The sequence below is a fragment of the Mytilus trossulus genome, chromosome 6 (assembly GCF_036588685.1).
Source record: "Mytilus trossulus isolate FHL-02 chromosome 6, PNRI_Mtr1.1.1.hap1, whole genome shotgun sequence".
In the NCBI taxonomy this organism is placed as follows: Eukaryota; Metazoa; Mollusca; class Bivalvia; order Mytilida; family Mytilidae; genus Mytilus; species Mytilus trossulus.
The window spans coordinates 31,280,810-31,300,253 of NC_086378.1; the positions used below are offsets into that span (position 1 = coordinate 31,280,810).

The 19,444-nt window shown below is 31.7% G+C and overlaps 1 protein-coding gene across 4 annotated transcripts in view; it reads right to left on the reverse strand.

Annotated features, from left to right (window-relative positions):
• Positions 1–19,444, reverse strand: part of LOC134721111 (dihydroorotate dehydrogenase (quinone), mitochondrial-like) — a 56,214-nt gene that overhangs the window by 31,305 nt on the left and 5,465 nt on the right. For all 4 annotated transcript variants that reach the window (XM_063583861.1, XM_063583860.1, XM_063583862.1 and 1 more), the window contains exons 3-4: positions 19,221–19,424; positions 18,608–18,680 (exon numbers count right to left, since the gene is read on the reverse strand). In XM_063583861.1, the coding sequence (XP_063439931.1) occupies positions 18,608–18,680; positions 19,221–19,424 (277 nt within the window). The remainder of the gene's footprint in view (positions 1–18,607; positions 18,681–19,220; positions 19,425–19,444) is intronic.

Consider the following 19,444-nt stretch of genomic DNA (forward strand, 5'->3'; position numbering starts at 1 on the left):
CATGAGGCTATTATGGGATGATATTGTCATTTTAATTATAAATCAAGATTCAAGATAATCAATTATTATAAATATGTACTATGACATGACTTATTTTTTACCTTATTTAGTTCAACATCAATAAATTATATTATAACTTATGAATCGTTTGTACAGTTTATATCTTGATTTTACAACTCCTACCTGTACATAGTATGTAGGTAGAGTAAAAAATAGGAAATACCTCTGTCACAATATCATTACATCAGAAACCTTAAGAAAGACCTTTTTAAAGGTAAGTTAAATGAAAGTAATTAAATTATGTTATATACATACACATTTGTGTTTGTTCTAACACATTCTACTCTTACAAATAGATTAAATAAACCAAGAATAAATGAATAACACTGAGGAATAAATGAATCAAAGAGCTGAAAGCTCTGTTTAAAAATGACGCCACTGTCTCTAATATTGGGATAGTTTTTATGCAAGTCTTGATTTTCACATGCCATAATTAGTTTAACAATGCAACATGTATCGTAAGCATATAATTGATATTCGTATATGTGTGTGTGTGTGAAGTGAAGGTGACAACTGGCTGTTTTTTTTAAGACAAATGAATAGGTCAAGACTACCTGAATTGTACAAATAAATACCGTAGAAAGGCTTGTATATTTCTCACTGGTACATAGTCTGAATCCGGGTCTGTTCGCTTCCATTCACGTTTGCGCCCACTCATTTTCACCCCCTTTCACTTTCACACCCTACATGTTCGCACCCAATCTTAATTGGTTTTGTGTTTAATAACTCTGTAAGCAAGTGTTTTCTTATAAGTATAATTGTTGTCATATATAATGTCTCAAAATAAAGTGAGACAGTATTTTTTTTTTGTTGAATAAATCTTAATCATATTTTGGATAGGGTATTGTTAAAAATAATAATAATCCTTTCTAAATAAAGTGGTATTTTATCAACGTTTTATTTTGTGTTGAATAACTCTTAATCATGTTTTGGTATTAAAGTGTATTGCTATAACTTGTTTCATTGACTTGTTTCAAAATGAAGTGAGATTCTGACTATATGTTTGTTTCTGTGTGTTGAATAAATTTTATCATGTTTTGGTTATATTAGTGGATTGCTATATTTTAGTTTCTATGTTTTATTGTTTTGTTGTTTCAGATCAAAGGGACCAAGCTTTTAAAAACAATTATCTTTTGTGTTTTTCCTTTAAAATCTTCAATGTTTTACTCATACCAAGCTATAAATACATTCAGTATTTACACCAAAGCAATATAAAAAAACAACCATGATTTTCCAATTATTCAACTTCAATTTGAATTAAAATTGGGTGCGAATGAGTCGAGTGCAAACGGACCTTGGGTGCGAATGTGCGAACGTGTAGGGTGCGAAAATGTATTGGGCACAAACAGACCTGATACCACATTGTCTGAACCCACTTCTCCCACAAAACATTAAGTAAATAATCTTTTTGTTACTGTTATCAAAGGTCTAATTCAAACATTTCTCAAAGAATTCTAGTCAAACCGGCACCTAGTTAAAATTGGCACCTGGACAAATCAGCACCTGGTTAAAATCGACACCTGATATAGCCAATTTGTCACCCATGTTAAATATATATTTTTAACAGTATTTTAAGCAAAAAGAGTAAAAACAAGAAAGGGGTTGCCAGAATTTTTTTAAGTATTTAAGCAAAAAGAGTTAAATACTAACTTTTACATTTTTGGGTGTTCGTGTACATTTTGTATATATTTATTTTTCTCAACTAAATGACTTTTTTGGTGTATTTTTAATGATATATATATATATGAGTAGTCCAAATAATTATTACGTCTGGCAAGGCCTTCCTATAACCGCAAGGCTATGTTAATTTTTTTCTGGGACGCCTTCATTCCTACGAATGTCGTAGGAAGGCGTCCCAGAAAAATAATAAAATAGCCTTGCCAGACGTCATAATTGTTTGGACTAATATATGAGATATTGGGTACTTTTCTGCATTATTTTAACCAGTTGAGCATTTTACAGGATTGTTGGTTTAATGCTGTTTAACTTTACTGAAAAAAAACACCTTAAATTTGCTAATTATTTTGCATGAAAGTTTGATTTATTGAAAGGGACTCATAGTTTTCCATTTTATTTTAAAAATTGTCTAATTGTTAAAACAACAGCTTTGATAAGGTCTTTGTTGTTTACCTTTATACACAACATATTCACTTTAGTTTCGTTGTTTACCTAAATATACAACAACATATTCACTATGTTCTTGGTAACAGTAATTAATTAATAGAATAGAAAATATTATAACAAATATTATTGGATGCCGAATTGACGTCATCAAAGAAAAGAAGAAACTGCTTTAAATGATTCTGGAACGCTTCATGATTGTTAAAATAAGTTTAATTCACCCAAAAAACAATTTTAAAACTTGCGATGTTTTTAAAAACAGGAAGTTTCCAAAGCACACGTAAAAGAAGAAATTAACCGGTGAGAGTGGAAATCTGTATATGACAGATATCACTATAGTACGACATTGAAAGTAAAACAGTTAAATCCTTTTGTAAAACAGTCTTTAATATACCTATCACATTAATGTTTGAAGGGTCTTAAGCTTATTAAACCATATAAGTCGGTATGAAACACCAAAACGGAATGAACAATAACCGATCACGTTTTGTAGTTTACAAATTCTAAACTGGTTCCCGTCAAACTACAACACATTGTTCGAGTGTAGTGGAATACAAGCAGAAACCAGTGTAAACTGGTTCCTGGCTGATTACTACACAATGATCATGCATACATAATGATAACACAAGCAGATTCAAGTTTGTATGGAAAATAGTAAATACGAAACCAAGCGCGGTAGGCAGAGAAATGTAATGAAGTTCAGGTCGGCAGTTATGGAACAATGACTGCGTCATTTTCCAAAAACAAGATAAAAGGAAATCCAAGAATAAATGAAAAACAGGAATAAATGAAAAACAAGATGAAATGAAAAACAAGAATAAGTGAAAAACGAGAATAAATGAATAACAAGTTTTGTATGAAAATATAAAAATAGAAGATGTGGTATAATTGCTGATTATTGATTTTCTGTCAAAATCTTAACGAGTTCAAGGTGAATTCAAAGTATTGAATGATAGGTAAAGTTAGAGAAAACCGAAAAAAGTACATAAACAAGATGGCTGAAAATAAATCGTTATATATATTTCTTTCGCCAAATTCTTTCGCCAATGACGAATTTTAATCGTCAAAATTATTATTTTTTTCGCAAATTGCGAAAATGGCGACCGCCAGCGGAAACCCTGTTGCCAATAAGACAACTCTACACATGGGACCATAAATGACACAGAAATTAACAATCATAGGTCACAGTACGACCTTCATCAATGAACAAAGCCTATACTGCATAGTCAGCTATAAAAGGGCCGAAATGACAATGTAAAACAATTCAAACGTGACAATTTAGACTGTATTATAATCCATTTCTGTTTTCAATATTTATAGATGAAACAAATCTATTATGATTTATGTGTAACATAAGGAGAAAGACCTTTAAAATAAATCTTCATAAACGTAGAGTACAAATGAAAAAAAATTGTAATCCCACAGTGCTAAAACTGTCATTAAAAAAACCAAAATCAACTAGATATCATTGAGATGGAAGCCTTCTCTGTGGGCCCCGCTGTCAATAACGTTGGGTAAATAAATATACTGTGAATCAAAATTGTAAGCGATGGACAGACCAACAGACAGACAGACCTTTGACCTAGGAAGTTGTACATACATCATGACACACCCTCTGGTGTTGGTTAAAATGGATGTCAAGTATAATATTTGAAATCATAACGGTTCCTAAGATATAGAGCGGACACAATCTTCAACTCAGGACACAGGGTTGTCAACTAAAACCAAAGTTTTTTTTACCTTGACCTTTGACCTAGGAAGTTGTACATACATCATGACATGCCCTCTGATGGTGGTTAAAATGGATGTCAAGTATAAACTTTGAAATCATAAAGGTTATCCAGATATGGAGCTGACATGATCTTCACCACAGGACACAGGGTTGTCAACTGAAACCAAAGTTTTTGACCTTGACCTTTGACCTATCAAGTTGTACATACATCATGACACACCCTCTGGTGTTGGTTAATAAACATGTTACATTGTAAGTATTAAGTATAAAATCATAACGGTTATCTAAATATGTAGCGGACAGGATCTTCATCACAGGACACGGGGTTGTCAACTGAAACCAAAGTTTTTGACCTTGACCTTTGACCTAGAAAGTTGTACATACATCATGACACACCCTCTGGTGTTGGTTAATAAACATGTTACATTGTAAGTATTAAGTATAAAATCATAACGGTTATCTAGATATGTAGCGGACAGGATCTTCATCACAGGACACGGGGTTGTCAACTGAAACCAAAGTTTTTGACCTTGACCTTTGACCTAGGAAGTTGTACATACATCATGACACACCCTCTGGTGTTGGTTTAAATGGATGTCAAGTATAAACTTTGAAATCATAAGGGTTCTCAAGATATAGAGGTCACGATCATCACCACAGGACACAGGGTTGTCAACTTAAACCAAAGTTTTTTTACCATGACCTTTGACCTAGAAAGTTGTACATACATCATGACATGCTCTTTGGTGGTTGTTAATAAACATATCATGACACGCCCTTTGGTGGTGGTTAATAAACATGTAAAGTATAAAGTATGAAATCATAATGGTTTTCTAGATATGGAGCGGACACAAAGTTAAAGTGTTACGGACAGACAGACAGACAGACGGACGGACGGACAGACTGATCATTATAGGGCGACCCGACTAAAGTCGGGGCCCTAATTTACAAATGAATCATCATCCTATTTCCATGTTCAATAATTATAACTGTTAAATCACAAATAAAGGCATCAGTAGTGTACCAATGTTCAAACCATCCATCCCAATGACAATTTATCCTTATATGAAACAAGAAATCAAAATCATCATTATTGAACTTGACCTTCATTTAGTTGTCAGTAACAACATACAAAATTTTAAAAGCTTTAGTCGAACGGTTCATGAGTTAATGCACAGACAACATTTGATTGCTGAAAGCCCGCCCACCCCACCGACCGGCCGCCCGCCGTACATCACCAAATCAATAACCGACATTTTTGTCACAAAAATCCGGTTAAAAAACAAATGAACATACACTGGAAAACACACAAAACTTCATAAACATAAAATTAAGAAATGGAGCTATACTTCAGATTCATATTGTACATTTGGAAAAAAATATCATTTATATAAATTAAAACCTCATAACAAATTGCTTAGTGACCAAATATATGTCCATTTATAACCTGTAGATATTACCATGGAGATAAATATAAGATTAAAGCCACCATAGGGGAGAAGCCAACTTTCATTTCTACAAAAGTACGACCGTTGCCAACATCAACATTCAAAAAGGCATTTTATTATCGGACATCCATAACTAGGACATTACATAGAAGATATGGTACACAGATTTGGAATAGAACACTTGGTACCAAAGTTTACAGTCAACAATGAGACATCATTGGCTCAACATGGAACAGATCAGTCTAAATCATGTTTATGTTCTGAATCTTCTTTGGATGTGGAGGAAATTAAAAAGACATCATTGGCCCAACATGGAACAGATCAGTCTAAATCATGTTTATTTCCTGAATCTTTGAAAGTGGAGGAAATTAAAAAGAAATTAAGAGGCTACAACAGAGATCTAAATAATATAAATTGTTTTGCTCTTGATGAAAGAATACCGGCAATAAGTGAATCTATAAGAAGACTAACAAAAGAACTAGAGGAATTGATTCCATGTTTACTTACACCTGAGCTACTGTCTTATTTACAAGCTTTTTTGGTATGTGATGCTTGTGCATATGTACAGTTAATTTTCCATCATGTATTAGGTATATTAGACCATCCAGCAAGAGAAAACTTCAATTCTGCTGATAAATGGAATATCACTTTCTATTACACGAATCAGTTAAAGTGTTACTTTTATCTGTTTTATAAAGATACAAATCCAGAAGTTGCCTTTGATTTAATACATAAAAAATGGAAAAATCATCCAGGGATTGAGTTTATACTCAGAATACTATGCTGTAAAAGATTGCTGGAAAAACAACAATATGATATATTAAACCATTTGATACAATATAATGAAGACTATTTTTTGACTGCTCTGAAAATAATTGGACAAGATAGTACAATTGAATACGGGCCATCTCTTACTGTAGCATTATTTCTTCTCTGTAATTATATAACCTCAAGACAAACAGAAAATATTGAAACAGTACTGATGGTGGTTAAACGCATATCAAATTTCGGAAGTTTACATGTAACTATAAGTAAGGGCTGCAAATATTTTATGCTTCTAACACTAAGCCTAAGACAGACAAGATTGATACCATCATTAATCAAAGTATTGCTGAACAGACCTGAACTTCATAATATCAGTACATGTATAATATCATTATGTAATGAAAGATTACTGAAGGTGGATTGTCATAAAATGTCAATGGATTTCATCAAGGATAATTCTCACTATATTCTAAATGTACCTTTTATTTTGGAAACGAAAAAATGTGATGAGAGACAAAAATACTGCAAACTTGTTTTGACTTTACTGCATGCTTACGTGATGTGTGATGATTTAACAAACATGAATTATGTGCTGAATAGACTACAAGAGTTCAGACAATCATTACTTTCATCCACATTTATCTCATGTGCCTGTTTTATGGGCAAACAAGATTGTCATGCCAATATGAGAATTACTTCAGGTTGTTTACTTCCATGTGATGGTCAAGACATGAATAGATTTAAATCTTCCTTATTGTCACTTTCTATAAATAATATAAGAAATAAAGTCATAAAAGAAGAATTAAGACCAGATTGTTACCTGACACAAATGATATTTGCAGTGGAAAAATACACAGATTTCAGAGAAGATTTAATTGAAGAATTCATCTCTTTTATCGAACAAACATCACTTCACAATGAGAATGGATTATATGATATCATTAAATCATTGTGTGATCTAGAGATGCAACCAGAAATACAAGATATGTTTATCCAAGGACTTATTGAGTATGTACATAGGAAATGCAACACACAGAACAGTATTTTGTCAAACTTATTATTAGATATAAATATGACATGTCGTAATGGAGAATTCTTACAAAAACTGACAATAAATATGGGACAACATTTACTTCCTTATAAAGAAGATACTGTTGAGAAAATTATTTACAGATGTTTCTGTATAGTACGACATGAAAACAAAGTGAATGATGACAAAAAAGCAGATCTTGAAAAATATAAAACCCTTTTTTCTTTCATTCCAAAAATGGAAAAAGAAGAAGAAATGGAAAAATTGTCACACCACAGAAGTTTCTTAGTAATGTTGATACTTCTGATGATTTCCTCTGGCAGTCAGCACAAGAGTGCAAAGTTAAAGAAGTACTTGTCACTGAAGTATGCCTATGAAGATGCCATCTTGTATTTACTGTGGTGCTCTGGGGATGTGGAGATAAATCCTGGACCCACCCTTAAGAAATTAGAGAAAAAAGCAGATTCAGTTAAAAAAAGGAACTGGATTCATGACATGTGTACAACTACTCTCAAAATCTTAAAGAGGATAGAATTGGATTCTAAATCTGATGGTATGTGGAAAGAAAAACCAGATAACTGGAAAGAACTTCATGGTGACAAGCCATTTTATGACCCTAGAAACAAACCAAAAGGTAAACAATACAGTATCGAGACTGATGAGGAACTCCTTAACTGTTTACTAAGATGCTGTGATCATCAAGAGAAGAATATAACATTACCGTCAAATTTTGAAAAGGAAATAACTGCCTGGAAAAATGACAAACCACTTCTTCTTGAACTCTGGGTTGCAAGACAGGAAATAGAGACTATGAGGATGGCAATGGGTTTATTGATCACTTACAGTAAAACTCCTGATTTAAAACGAATTCTGAAAGATTGTAATGTTGATCTATCATTTAATCCAAATAGCGCACAAAAGGTCAGTCCAAAAGGATATTCAGATATTGTAAGGGACTTAGCAACAACATTTTGTAGAAAAAGTAAAGATTTACCTATTTTGAAAAAAAAAGATGGAATTTGGAAAACACCACCAGATAAATGGAACATAAATAATTTATATTACAATCCTTGTAATACAGCGAAAAGACATGAAAAACACCAGGACCAAAAGTTGGTTGATGATTTATTATCTTATTGTGAGGGGAAAAAAAATATACCATCTGAACTGCAGCTAGTTGTAGAAGCATGGAAACTAGGAAATAGATGTGACATATCCAAACACTACACAATCTGGTCATGCATGGCACTAATACAACATTCTTTGAAATATCTTGAGCTAGAGGGTTTACTAGAAAAGCAACATGTACAGCAAAGCTTGAAAAAAATAGGAGTTTCACTTCACTTTGAGAAAGATCCAAAGCATTTTAACAGTGAAAGCACTATTAACACAGATAATGAAGTTTCAGGACTTCTTAATAATTCATTATCTGACAACCATAGAGGCACTGACTCAAGTTCTTCGGATATTGTATACAGTCAACATCTATATGAAGCAAAAGCCTTAACCAACAGACATTCAACTAATTCTGCGATAAAATGTTCAAACCCTGACTTTCAAAACCATCCAGGTACCTCAGGTTGTACCATTTATTCAACACTAGTACCCTGTCCAGATAGTAGAGGTGATTTACAATCCACAGATGAAAGAATGGAATTTTCTGACAGTCACACAATTTTGTCTGAGATATTATATGAAGGGACTGACTTACAATCAAGTATCTCAAGTTGTACTACTTATTCCAAGAGAGCTCCCTGTAGAGAAAATATTGGTGATAAACAATACAAAGATGAAAGGTTAGACATACCTGACAGTCACAAGTGTGTGTCTGAGATATTATGTCAAGAGCCTGACTTTCAACCAAGTTCCTCTGGTTGTTCCACTTTTACAAACAGAGCTGAGTATATAAATGTCAGAGAAAGCATTCCACCCACTGAAAGAATTCAGGTAAATATACATTCTAATTATTAAAATGAAATTAACATCTGGTACGATTTTCCTTGTGCCAAACGGAGGTTAAACCTTGCCTAATGAAGTGACAAACATTGTGCTATTATTACAGCTATATAATTCATAAATGGACAGGTTTCAGCCAGACAGTTAAATGTACTGCTTTTGCAGATAGCTCACTATGACAGGGACAAGTAGACATACCAACTTGGTAGCAATATTAAAAATAACCTACTAAGTGCAAACAGAAATGTTTTAACAAACAAGGGCAAAAGTAAACTCCATATCAAAAGTTTGGGTGATCAAATTCATAAAATGTTTATGAGCACATGTAGCTAAGATCAAAATAGTGTAACAGATCACATATAGTTTGTTTGCCTGATAAAATTATAGTCTATATTAGACAAATTAAATTCTAAATTTAAATGCTTGAAAATAGAACTATTTTTTTTAGGAACAAATAAACATTTATCCAAAAAATACAACTTATAATAAGTCAGTTAATTTCAAAGGTTACAAAAGGAGCTTGTTTTTGAATGAAAGACAATATTTCTAGCATATTTATAATATTTTTTAGAAAAGACACAGGGCAAGAAGTAAAGACAGATCTGACAAGAGACATAGACTGCATTCAGGAAATGAATCTGTAAGTGTAATTAAAATTATAAAACAAATTAAAAAATTTGAAAAAAGCATTGTATTATTTATCAATGCTAGGTCTATCAATGTTACTTAATACCCCAGTCCCACTAGGCCACCATCACACTACGATCTGTGAAAAAACTGCAAATTTTGATGATTGTAGATCGCAGTAAGGTCGTATCACGGTAGTGGTGAGGTCTTCAAGATCGTGATGAGCGTGGCAAACTTTGAACATGTTCAAAACAATCGTGGTGCGGTCGTGACAAAATCAGGTCGTAGTAGAAGCGTAGAGAGAGCGCACTAAGATCGTAGTAAGATCTCAAAGGTCGCTGTGCCATCGTAGTGAGAGCGTAATTCTATTCGGAACTACTGCGCTATGATCTCATTGCGACGTTATTACAACTTCACTACGACCATTACGTTCTCACCGCGACAAAACTACGCCTCCAGTACGACTATACCACGCTGTTCACAACCATAGTACAATTCTAGCACGCCCTTGCCGTCCTCACCACGCTCTTCTTACGACCTGACTACGTTCATACTGCGACCATTATTCTCATTGTCATTTTCCCATAAAATATATTAATTCTCTCCAGGTTTTGTTTGTATGTATGTAATTGGGACTTCTTGTCCATTTTCTCTAACGGCTCAACCATGGTTCTTGTTTTCATATAGATTAGACCGTTGGTTTTCCCGTTTGAATGGTTTAACACTAGTAATATTTGGGGCCTTTTATATCTTGCTGTTTGATGTAAGCCAAGGCACCGTGTTGAAGGCCGTATCTTGGCCTTTAATTGTCACTTTTAAAAATTGTTACTTGGATTGAGAGTTGTCTCATTGGAACTCATTACACATCTTCTTATATCTGTTGACACATCTGTTTCATATCTGATATCGTTCACTAAAATATCGTCATTTCAGCTTTATGGACCAGCAATAGGTTGTAATTTAGGTCGGATCAGTCGGTCCGACATCTCTACTTGATCAAGATTCGTTACTATGATATCAGAGCTCCATCTGCCTCTACATCAACCCTAACACCACGCCCACGTGCTCTAGTAGATTTTGATGGCATGACTGTATTTTTTTTCAAGGAAATCTACGTATTAATCAGATATAGAACTGAAGGAATGATACTGTATTGTTATGGAACACGATGTTGACGTTATTGCTGAGAGCATAGAAAGATCGCGGTTTGAACGTAGTGTAATCGTGGTAAGAACATGCTATAATCGCAGTAGAAGGGTGGTAAGATCGTGTTGCAATCGGATAACTCGTGGTATGGTCGTATTGAGCGTAGAAAGATCTTGATAAGCGTAGTAAGGTTGCAGAATAAGCGTGGTGAGAACGTGTTATAATCATAGCGGGATCGTTGTGGAAGCGTAATGAGGACGTAGTAGCATCGTGAAAGCAATGAAAATTTACATTTTCATGCCGCTCATACCACGACCTCACCACGATCTGAATTTAATTTAAATCGCGGTGAGCGTGGTGCGATCGTGGTCTAGTGGGACTGGGGCTTAAGCTGATTCTCAGTGTATAATTATTATAATCATCTTATATAAATATCACCAAGAAACTTGTAACCTTTCTGTTGCAGCCAGCATCCACATCACCAACCACCAGATGTAATGGTGATACTACCCCTTCATCTCATTGTGATTTAGATTATGCAGTCCAAAATGTACATAGTTCTAATACAGAGGAGGAAGTTGACCAAGACCTGAGTTCAAATAGAATACCAGTACTAGACAATGTATGAATGAATATAAAATAAAATGTTGGTTAAATTATTTACAATTCACATGTTGGTTTTTATTTTAATATTAATGTTGTCCTTTTTTAAACAAGTGATTGGTTTTATTTCATTCTACAGCATCACACTTGTTTGTAAAATAACAAATTGTGCCCACCTGTTTACATTCTCTCATATTCACAGTGAAGATAGAAGTTGAAGAACTTTGTTAAACACAATTATACAAAGAAAAGGACAAAGAAAAGATAGGGGTTACTGCTAATATATCATTAAAACAAACATTATTTAAATATTTATAAAACAATAATAACTGTAAACTAGACCCCTGCTGAAGTTTTGCTCTTTTCTACACAAACAACAGGTCACTGCTGATTTAAGACAGCCACGATCAAGGCCGTATTGTACTTTCTCTGGCTCTTTATGAGAGTTCAGAGTTTAGATAATTGAAAATGGCGATCAACAAGTAAACATGAATCTACACATAATTGGAAACTTAACGCATATAAATTTAATGTTTTTTTACCATCAATTTAGAAAATAAAAAAAAATTCTTTGTTGAGTGCAGAGCATAAATTCAGAAGAATGTCAAGTATTTAAATTGTTAGAAACTTAGAACATAGAATTCCCCGACTTTATTTGCAAAACTGACACAGTTCACCCATAAATTTGTATTGGTCATAGTAAAGAATACAGAAAATATTTAAGGGAAGGACTGTCTATCAAATGCTAAAACATTGTCTGAACATAATACCTGTAATTCAATGTTTTCAGATCTTTTATGTGATGATTAACAAGTATGCAGGAAAAAGATCCAAATTTATTAAGATTGTAATTTTATCACTTTTTAACAGATACCAGACACAGACTCTTCAAAGGATCAATTATTTGGCTCAGAAGATGAAATTCCTAACCATTTACTTCAATACCTAGATAATTATATAAGCTGTGATAATCTGGAAGACTTGGAAGATATAGAGAGACAATTGAAATTGTGGGAAACAATCTAAATGGAATGACAATTAAAATGTATAACTTCAGCAAAGATTGGAGTTAATAAAGAATACTTGTTTCATTAACCTTTTATTTTCATCAAAACTCTTATCTTCGTTGAAATAAGAATAACGTATTTAGTTAAGCTCTATTCAAAAAGTATAATTGAGGCTGTCAGGGGCTGCAAAGACATTTTTAGTTTATCTCATTATAACAACAGAAATTCCAAATTCAACCACATCAATTTCAAATTAGTTAATGAATGTGCTTTCTTAAATAACCTATCTTATAAATATTTCTGAATGTGTTCATTGTATAATGAAATCCTTAGTGTAAATAAAGAAATTATTGCCAGGTTTTTATTAATAGAACAGGTTTCAATACTAAAATTTTTACTTATGTGCAGAGATTTACTTAAATCGCACTAATAAAAACCGGTTGGTGCATCTACAATTCACAGTTTGCATCAGCATAATGCAGATAATATTGAAATATTGAAAAACTGCCACATTTTCATATAGCATTCATTTGATTAGACAATTTTTTAGTTCTATTACTAAAAGTTAAGGAGGTACTGAATATTTTAAAAAAAATCCCTTTTCAGTTCTCTCAGTGATACATATGTTTTTACAGATCAATGCCTACAAAATTTGGGTACACTGAATAATTTTGAACTATTTATGTAGTATTTACAATATGTAATGCATTGGCAATCAATGAATAATATATCATGCAAGTTAGAATTATTGCTGAGACATGTAAAACTTGTGCTAATTTTTCAGTCTTATTATCCTTATTCAGTATTTCATCTTGCTATGTACAATCAGTAAATTTATTAATCCTTTTTCAAATAAAAAAATAGGACTCAAATAGACACCTAGTACATATGATTATGTTGCTAAAACTTTCTTGCCTTAACATTTGAGCTTTCATTTATATATACATATTTTGTTGTATAATTTGTTTTTGAGTTGTACATGTTGTGAATTTCTTTAAAAAGCAAAACAATTCTAAAATTGTATTAAGGGAAGTTATTGCGAAAAAAAAATAACATTCCTTACAACATATAGACATTCCAGGAGAATATAGAATTGATATATTTATGTTCTAACCTCTTCAGATTTTCAAAACAAGCTTAAATAATTAGTTAATACTGTAGCAACAATATTAAATAGATATTTTCAAATTGAGCTGACAAGAAAAATAATCATCATTCATCATTTTTTTTAAAATTAGAGACGCATCTTAAACAATTTGTTTTGGACTATATTGTTTCAAATTCTCTAGTAAACTGGATTGTTCTTTCTTATCTCTCAAAGCTTACTGTTATTTTGATTTTTTATCCTTTAAATTTTGGAAATATTACATATTACAATAATTTTGTTTGTATTTCACATATATCATATGTATTTTATGTTCATTTTTATTTTCTCTTCTATTTCAATATATCATATTTTTTCAAATTGTATGTAATCGAGATGTATATATTGTTTAGTTAGTTATAATTCAAAATATTTTGTATGAATTTGATTAAACCGTAATATGAAAATACTCAGACCACAAAATGTAGCGTAGCATTAACATATCATAACATTTCCAATTATATGATAATGGTGTATAACATTTGTTCATCTTACAAAAATTCTGGGAATTTATAGTTATTTCCCCTTGCAAGAGATATTACATCATTTTTATACGACCACAAAAATTGAAATTTTTTGGTCGATTTATTGGTATTGGTATCGTCGTCCAAAGACATTTGGTTTTTCGCTCTCTAACTTTAGTAAAGGTAAATAGAAATCTATGTAATTTAAACAAAAGGTTTATTAGCAAAAAAGGAAGGTTGGGATTGATTTTGGGAGTTTTGGTCCCAACATTTTAGGAATTAGGGGCCAAAAAGGACCCAAATGAGCATTTTCTTGGTTTTTGCACAATAACTTAAGTATAAGTAAATAGAAATCTATAAAATATTTACATAAGGTTTATGACCACAAAAGGAAGATTTGGATTGATTTTGAAAGGTTTAGTTCAAACAGTTTAGGAATTAGGGGCCAAAAAGGGGCCCAAATAAGCATTTTTCTTGGTTTTCACACAATAACTTCAGTGTAAGTAAATAGAAATCTATGAAATTTAAACACAAGGTTTATGACCATGAAAGGAAGGTTGAGATTGATTTTGGGAGTTTTGGTCCCATTAGTTTAGGAATTAAGGGCCCAAAGGGTCCAAAACTAAACTTTGTTTGATTTCATCAAAAATTGAATAATTGGGGTTCTTTGATATGTCGAATCTAACTGTGTATGTAGATTCTTAATTTTTGGTCCTGTTTTCAAATTGTTTTACATTAAGGTCCAAAGGGGTAAAAATTAAACTTCATTTGATTTTAACAAAAATTGTATTCTTAGGGGTCTTTAATATGCTGAATCTAAACATGTACTTAGATTTTTTATTATGGGCCCAGTTTTCAAGTTGGTCCAAATTTGGGTCCAAAATTAAACTTTGTTTGATTTCAACAAAAATTTAATATATGGGGTTCTTCAATATGCTGAATCTAACCATGTATTTAGATTTATTTAATATTTGGGCCTGGTTATCAAAATGGTTAACATTGAAGTCTAAAGGGTCTAAAATTGATCATTATTTGAATTCATCAAAAATTGAATTATTGGAGTTCTATGATATGCTGAATCTAACCATGTATTTAGATTTTGGATATTGGACCATAATTGGTAAATGACCAATTTAAAAATTTTAAGTTTTTAAGTTTAAGTTCTTAAACCACATTCATTCTGTGTCAGAAACCTATGTTGGGTCAACTATTTAATCACAATCTAAGTTCAGATCTAACTGTATCAAGCTTAACTTGCCCCAACTGTTGAGGGTTCGACCTCTGTGTTGTATAAAGCTGCCCCCTTTTACATCAATGGCAAAAGATGACTTAAACATCCTATACAAAATTAATACAAAACTTTGTATAAGTATTCCAAGTAAGACTAAGTTTGTATTTCAGTTACTTAAGATATATTGTAGCTTATGGTCATTCAGGTTTATTTCCATTTGAATGTGAGGATATATTACATAAATTAATAGTTTTTAGATCTCAAATGATCTGTCACTGATGTTTATATTGTATTATAGGTTTTTTTACAATTGCTGTTTCAATAATTGTTTATTTTTGTTATAATTCAAAATATTTTGTATTAATTAGAATGTAAGGAGATGTGAGAATAACAAAAGGCAGCAACCCATCAACTTTTGTATTCTGATTTTCTGATAATGATAAATCATAATTAGTTCATGGAATATTCATATTTATCTCCAATTGCAAGTGAAAGATATTAAAAAAATTTTTTTTGAGTCAAATCAATGTAACATGTTTATTTTTTATTTATATATATTTTTTTTATAAATAAAAAATATTACATGTACATGCAAAATTTATTTTGAGTTTTCTAAGTCCAAATGTGTTATTGACTTCTTTAGCTGCTTTAAAATATTTTGTATTGAACTTTGTATTTTGTATGAACAAAAATAATACAGCAATCCCAAAACACACCATATCTTTTTCATTTGCTTATACATGTATTTAAAATTTTGTAATTTGGTAATTGCTAAGACCTAGGTCTGCACATTACAGTGACATACAGAAGGAAATCTACAATAAATGCACATTTTCAAAGTAATATTTGATTTTCTATATCTGGGGCAATAGGTCTGACTTTCATTTCTCTAGTGACTGTAAGAAAGTAGTGTAAATAGTTGTGCTGTTTGTTTTATTGCAATTTGTTTGTTAATAATATGATGTATTTTAGTTTAAAATATTTAATGAAATCAGGACACAATCTTATAATGAAGGCAGTATAGTGAAATGTGGGTAAAGAATTTGAAGATTTGCGAGAATACTTTCTCCAACTTTTACTTTTTTCAAATTTTTTGGAAATTCTATTCTTCATTCACTTGTTTTCTAATGATGTGTTATGTTTAAAAACATTGCTGTACAAAAAAAATTGTTTTTTCATAAAAAGATAATAACTTTTTGTTACTCTGATCAGTTTTTTTTTTATTACTAAAAAAGTAAAATTTAATAATGAAAACATTTTCTTTTCACATTTGTTTTATAAACAAATCTCTCACTTTCAAAAGTATAAAGATCTGTCTGTTTTCACATCTTTTAAAACTGCATGCATATAAAACTTAAAACAAAGAATAAAGTAGCTTTTAGTACTCGTTAAATAATATAAAACAATCTTTGAACATTTTTAGTGCCTCTGTAAATACTGTAATATTTTGATTGCATTTATTGCTGCAGCTGTTGAACTATAGATAAAAATGAGAGAATACTCATTTGGGAAATTTTGTTTACAACAAATGTTATCAAAATTTAAAATGTTAAAACAATGCAAATATTACTGAATAACAGAACTTCAACGTCTGATTTTTTTGTTTTTATAATGTCTACAAATACTAAGTTTTTTTTATTGATATGTATATATTGCTTTTAACATAGTTTTTTTAATAAATAATAGTTTGAACATTTGTTTTTGTATCATAAATAAAAATATTGGTATTTTATAGGCTATAGCATTTGGTCTTAACAAGAGTATTTATACAGAAGATATAACACTTAATTCCCCGAAGGGATAACTAACCCAGTAGTCAGCACTTCTGTGTTGACTTGAGTTATCCATATGGTCATAATTATAAATCAACTCTTGTTTTCAAAATTCCAATAGGGAACATACTTTATATAATTGTATAAATAATAAAAATTAAAAAATTGGTTTATTTATACAATTATATAAATTAACTGTTTTAAACAAATCTTTGAATTTTTGAAACACTAAGGCTTTTCTACCTCAGGAATAGATTACATTAGCTGTATTTGGCAAAACTTTTAGGATTTTTTTGCCCTCATGCTCTTCAACTTCACACTTAATTTGGTCTTTAAATATTTTTTCAATTGAGCATCACTGATAGATCTTTTGTAGACGAAATGCGCGTCTGGCGTCAATAAAAAAAATTAATCCTGGTATCTATGATGAGTTTTTTTATACAAGTTTATAGATCTGTGGATTCATTTATTTTCATTTGTACCAATTTTCGTAGATTCCACAACAACTGTATTTTCATATTTATTTGAATTGGTGTTTTAACAAAAGTGACAAATTAATGAAAATAAAATGAAATTAATCCACAGCATGGGATAAAAGAGGGACGAAAGATACCAAAGGGACAGTAAAACTCGTAAATCTAAAACAAACTGACAACGCCATGGCTAAAAATGAAAAAGACAAACAGAAAAACAATAGTACACATGACACAACATAGAAAACTAAAGAATAAACAACACGAACCCCACCAAAAACTAGGGGTGATCTCAGGTGCTCCGGAAGGGTAGGCAGATCCTGCTCCACATGCGGCACCCGTCGTGTTGCTTATGTGATTACAAATCCGGTAAATAGTCTAATTCAGTAGGTAAAATTCATGAAAGGGAAGGGGATTGTAGTTACAACGTAAGGAACATATCCGATATCATTTGTGAAACGGTTATTCCATAACGGTCAACCAACTTGTGATGGCGTCCGTAAAATTTACGAAGGGATGATTTCAACTTCACCATTTGGAACTCTTGGTTTAAAAGCTTCCTTGTGAGCAGTAACCCTCGATCAAGAAAATCATGATAGGAAATGCAAGCACAGGAATATCGTATCAATTGGGAGATATATACCCCGTATGCAGGTGCTGCTGGAATGTTGCTACTTAGAAATGGAAAGTTCACAATTGGAAAGCTGAAATCATCTCTTTTGTCGTAAAGTTTTGTCTTCAACCGACCCTCATTGTCAATGATAAGTGTCTATAAGATAGAATTTGGGAAATTACTATACTTGCTTCCTGTTCTCGTCCTGAATATGCATGAAATATTTGCCACTGGACATTAAACAACCAACAATCAATAAATCAATCCTGCTCTTAGTTCGTTACTGCATATGAGGCCATCACTTGATTTTGTGAAAATGAGACTGTAATTGAAACATATGGTATGCAAGGGAGATGGATGGAGCGATTATGGTATTCAGTATCTTAGTTATGTATCATGAATTTCAGTTACTTACCAACAACAGGAGGCTCTACTTCTCGAACTTTGAGTCTGTTATAAACTTTATCATGACCTTCACTATTAAAACCGTATCTATAATGACAATTTATTTTAATGAATTTGAGATAGTTTCTCGAGTTGTTCATTGTTCTATGCATTGTTCAAAGTTATTTCAACATTGATGCCAAAATGATGCTGAGCAGAGCTTTTTAGAAATTCACTTGACTTTGACATTGTTAGTAGATCATCTATGTTCAAATAAATGTCTGAATAATTTTTGGCCAACAATACCTTACTTCAGTTATTGAAATACCATCACAGGATATTCAGAAGAAACAAGTAATATAAAAATAAGGAAATGTGGTATGATTGCATCTTTTTAACGGATATTTTTCCGTAACATTTTTGTTTAGATGCGATATGAGTACAATGAGACAACTCTTCACCCAAGTTACTATTTGCAATTAGTTTTTTTTATTTTTTTTAATTCCCACCATGTGTTAATTGAAATTGCTAGCATAAACTAAGATGTTTAAAGGAAATAAATTATTTTCAAAAGCGATAAGTGTATTTCTTATGCTTTAAATTATTGACTTGTGAAAATTTTGTACCAGTACAAATCACTACAGATACCTATTTATAACTGCCTTATCCTCTTTGAGTCTGAATACTCTAGGTTTCTCATTACCAGGTTGTGGGTTAGGTGTGACACTGCCGATTTCAACAAAACTAAATCCCATTTTTAACATGCCATCGACAGCTTCCCCATCTTTGTCAAAACCTGCAGCTAACCCTACTGGACTAGGAAAATCTCTGTCAAATACCCTTGAAGCCTGAAAAATATGGTAAAACA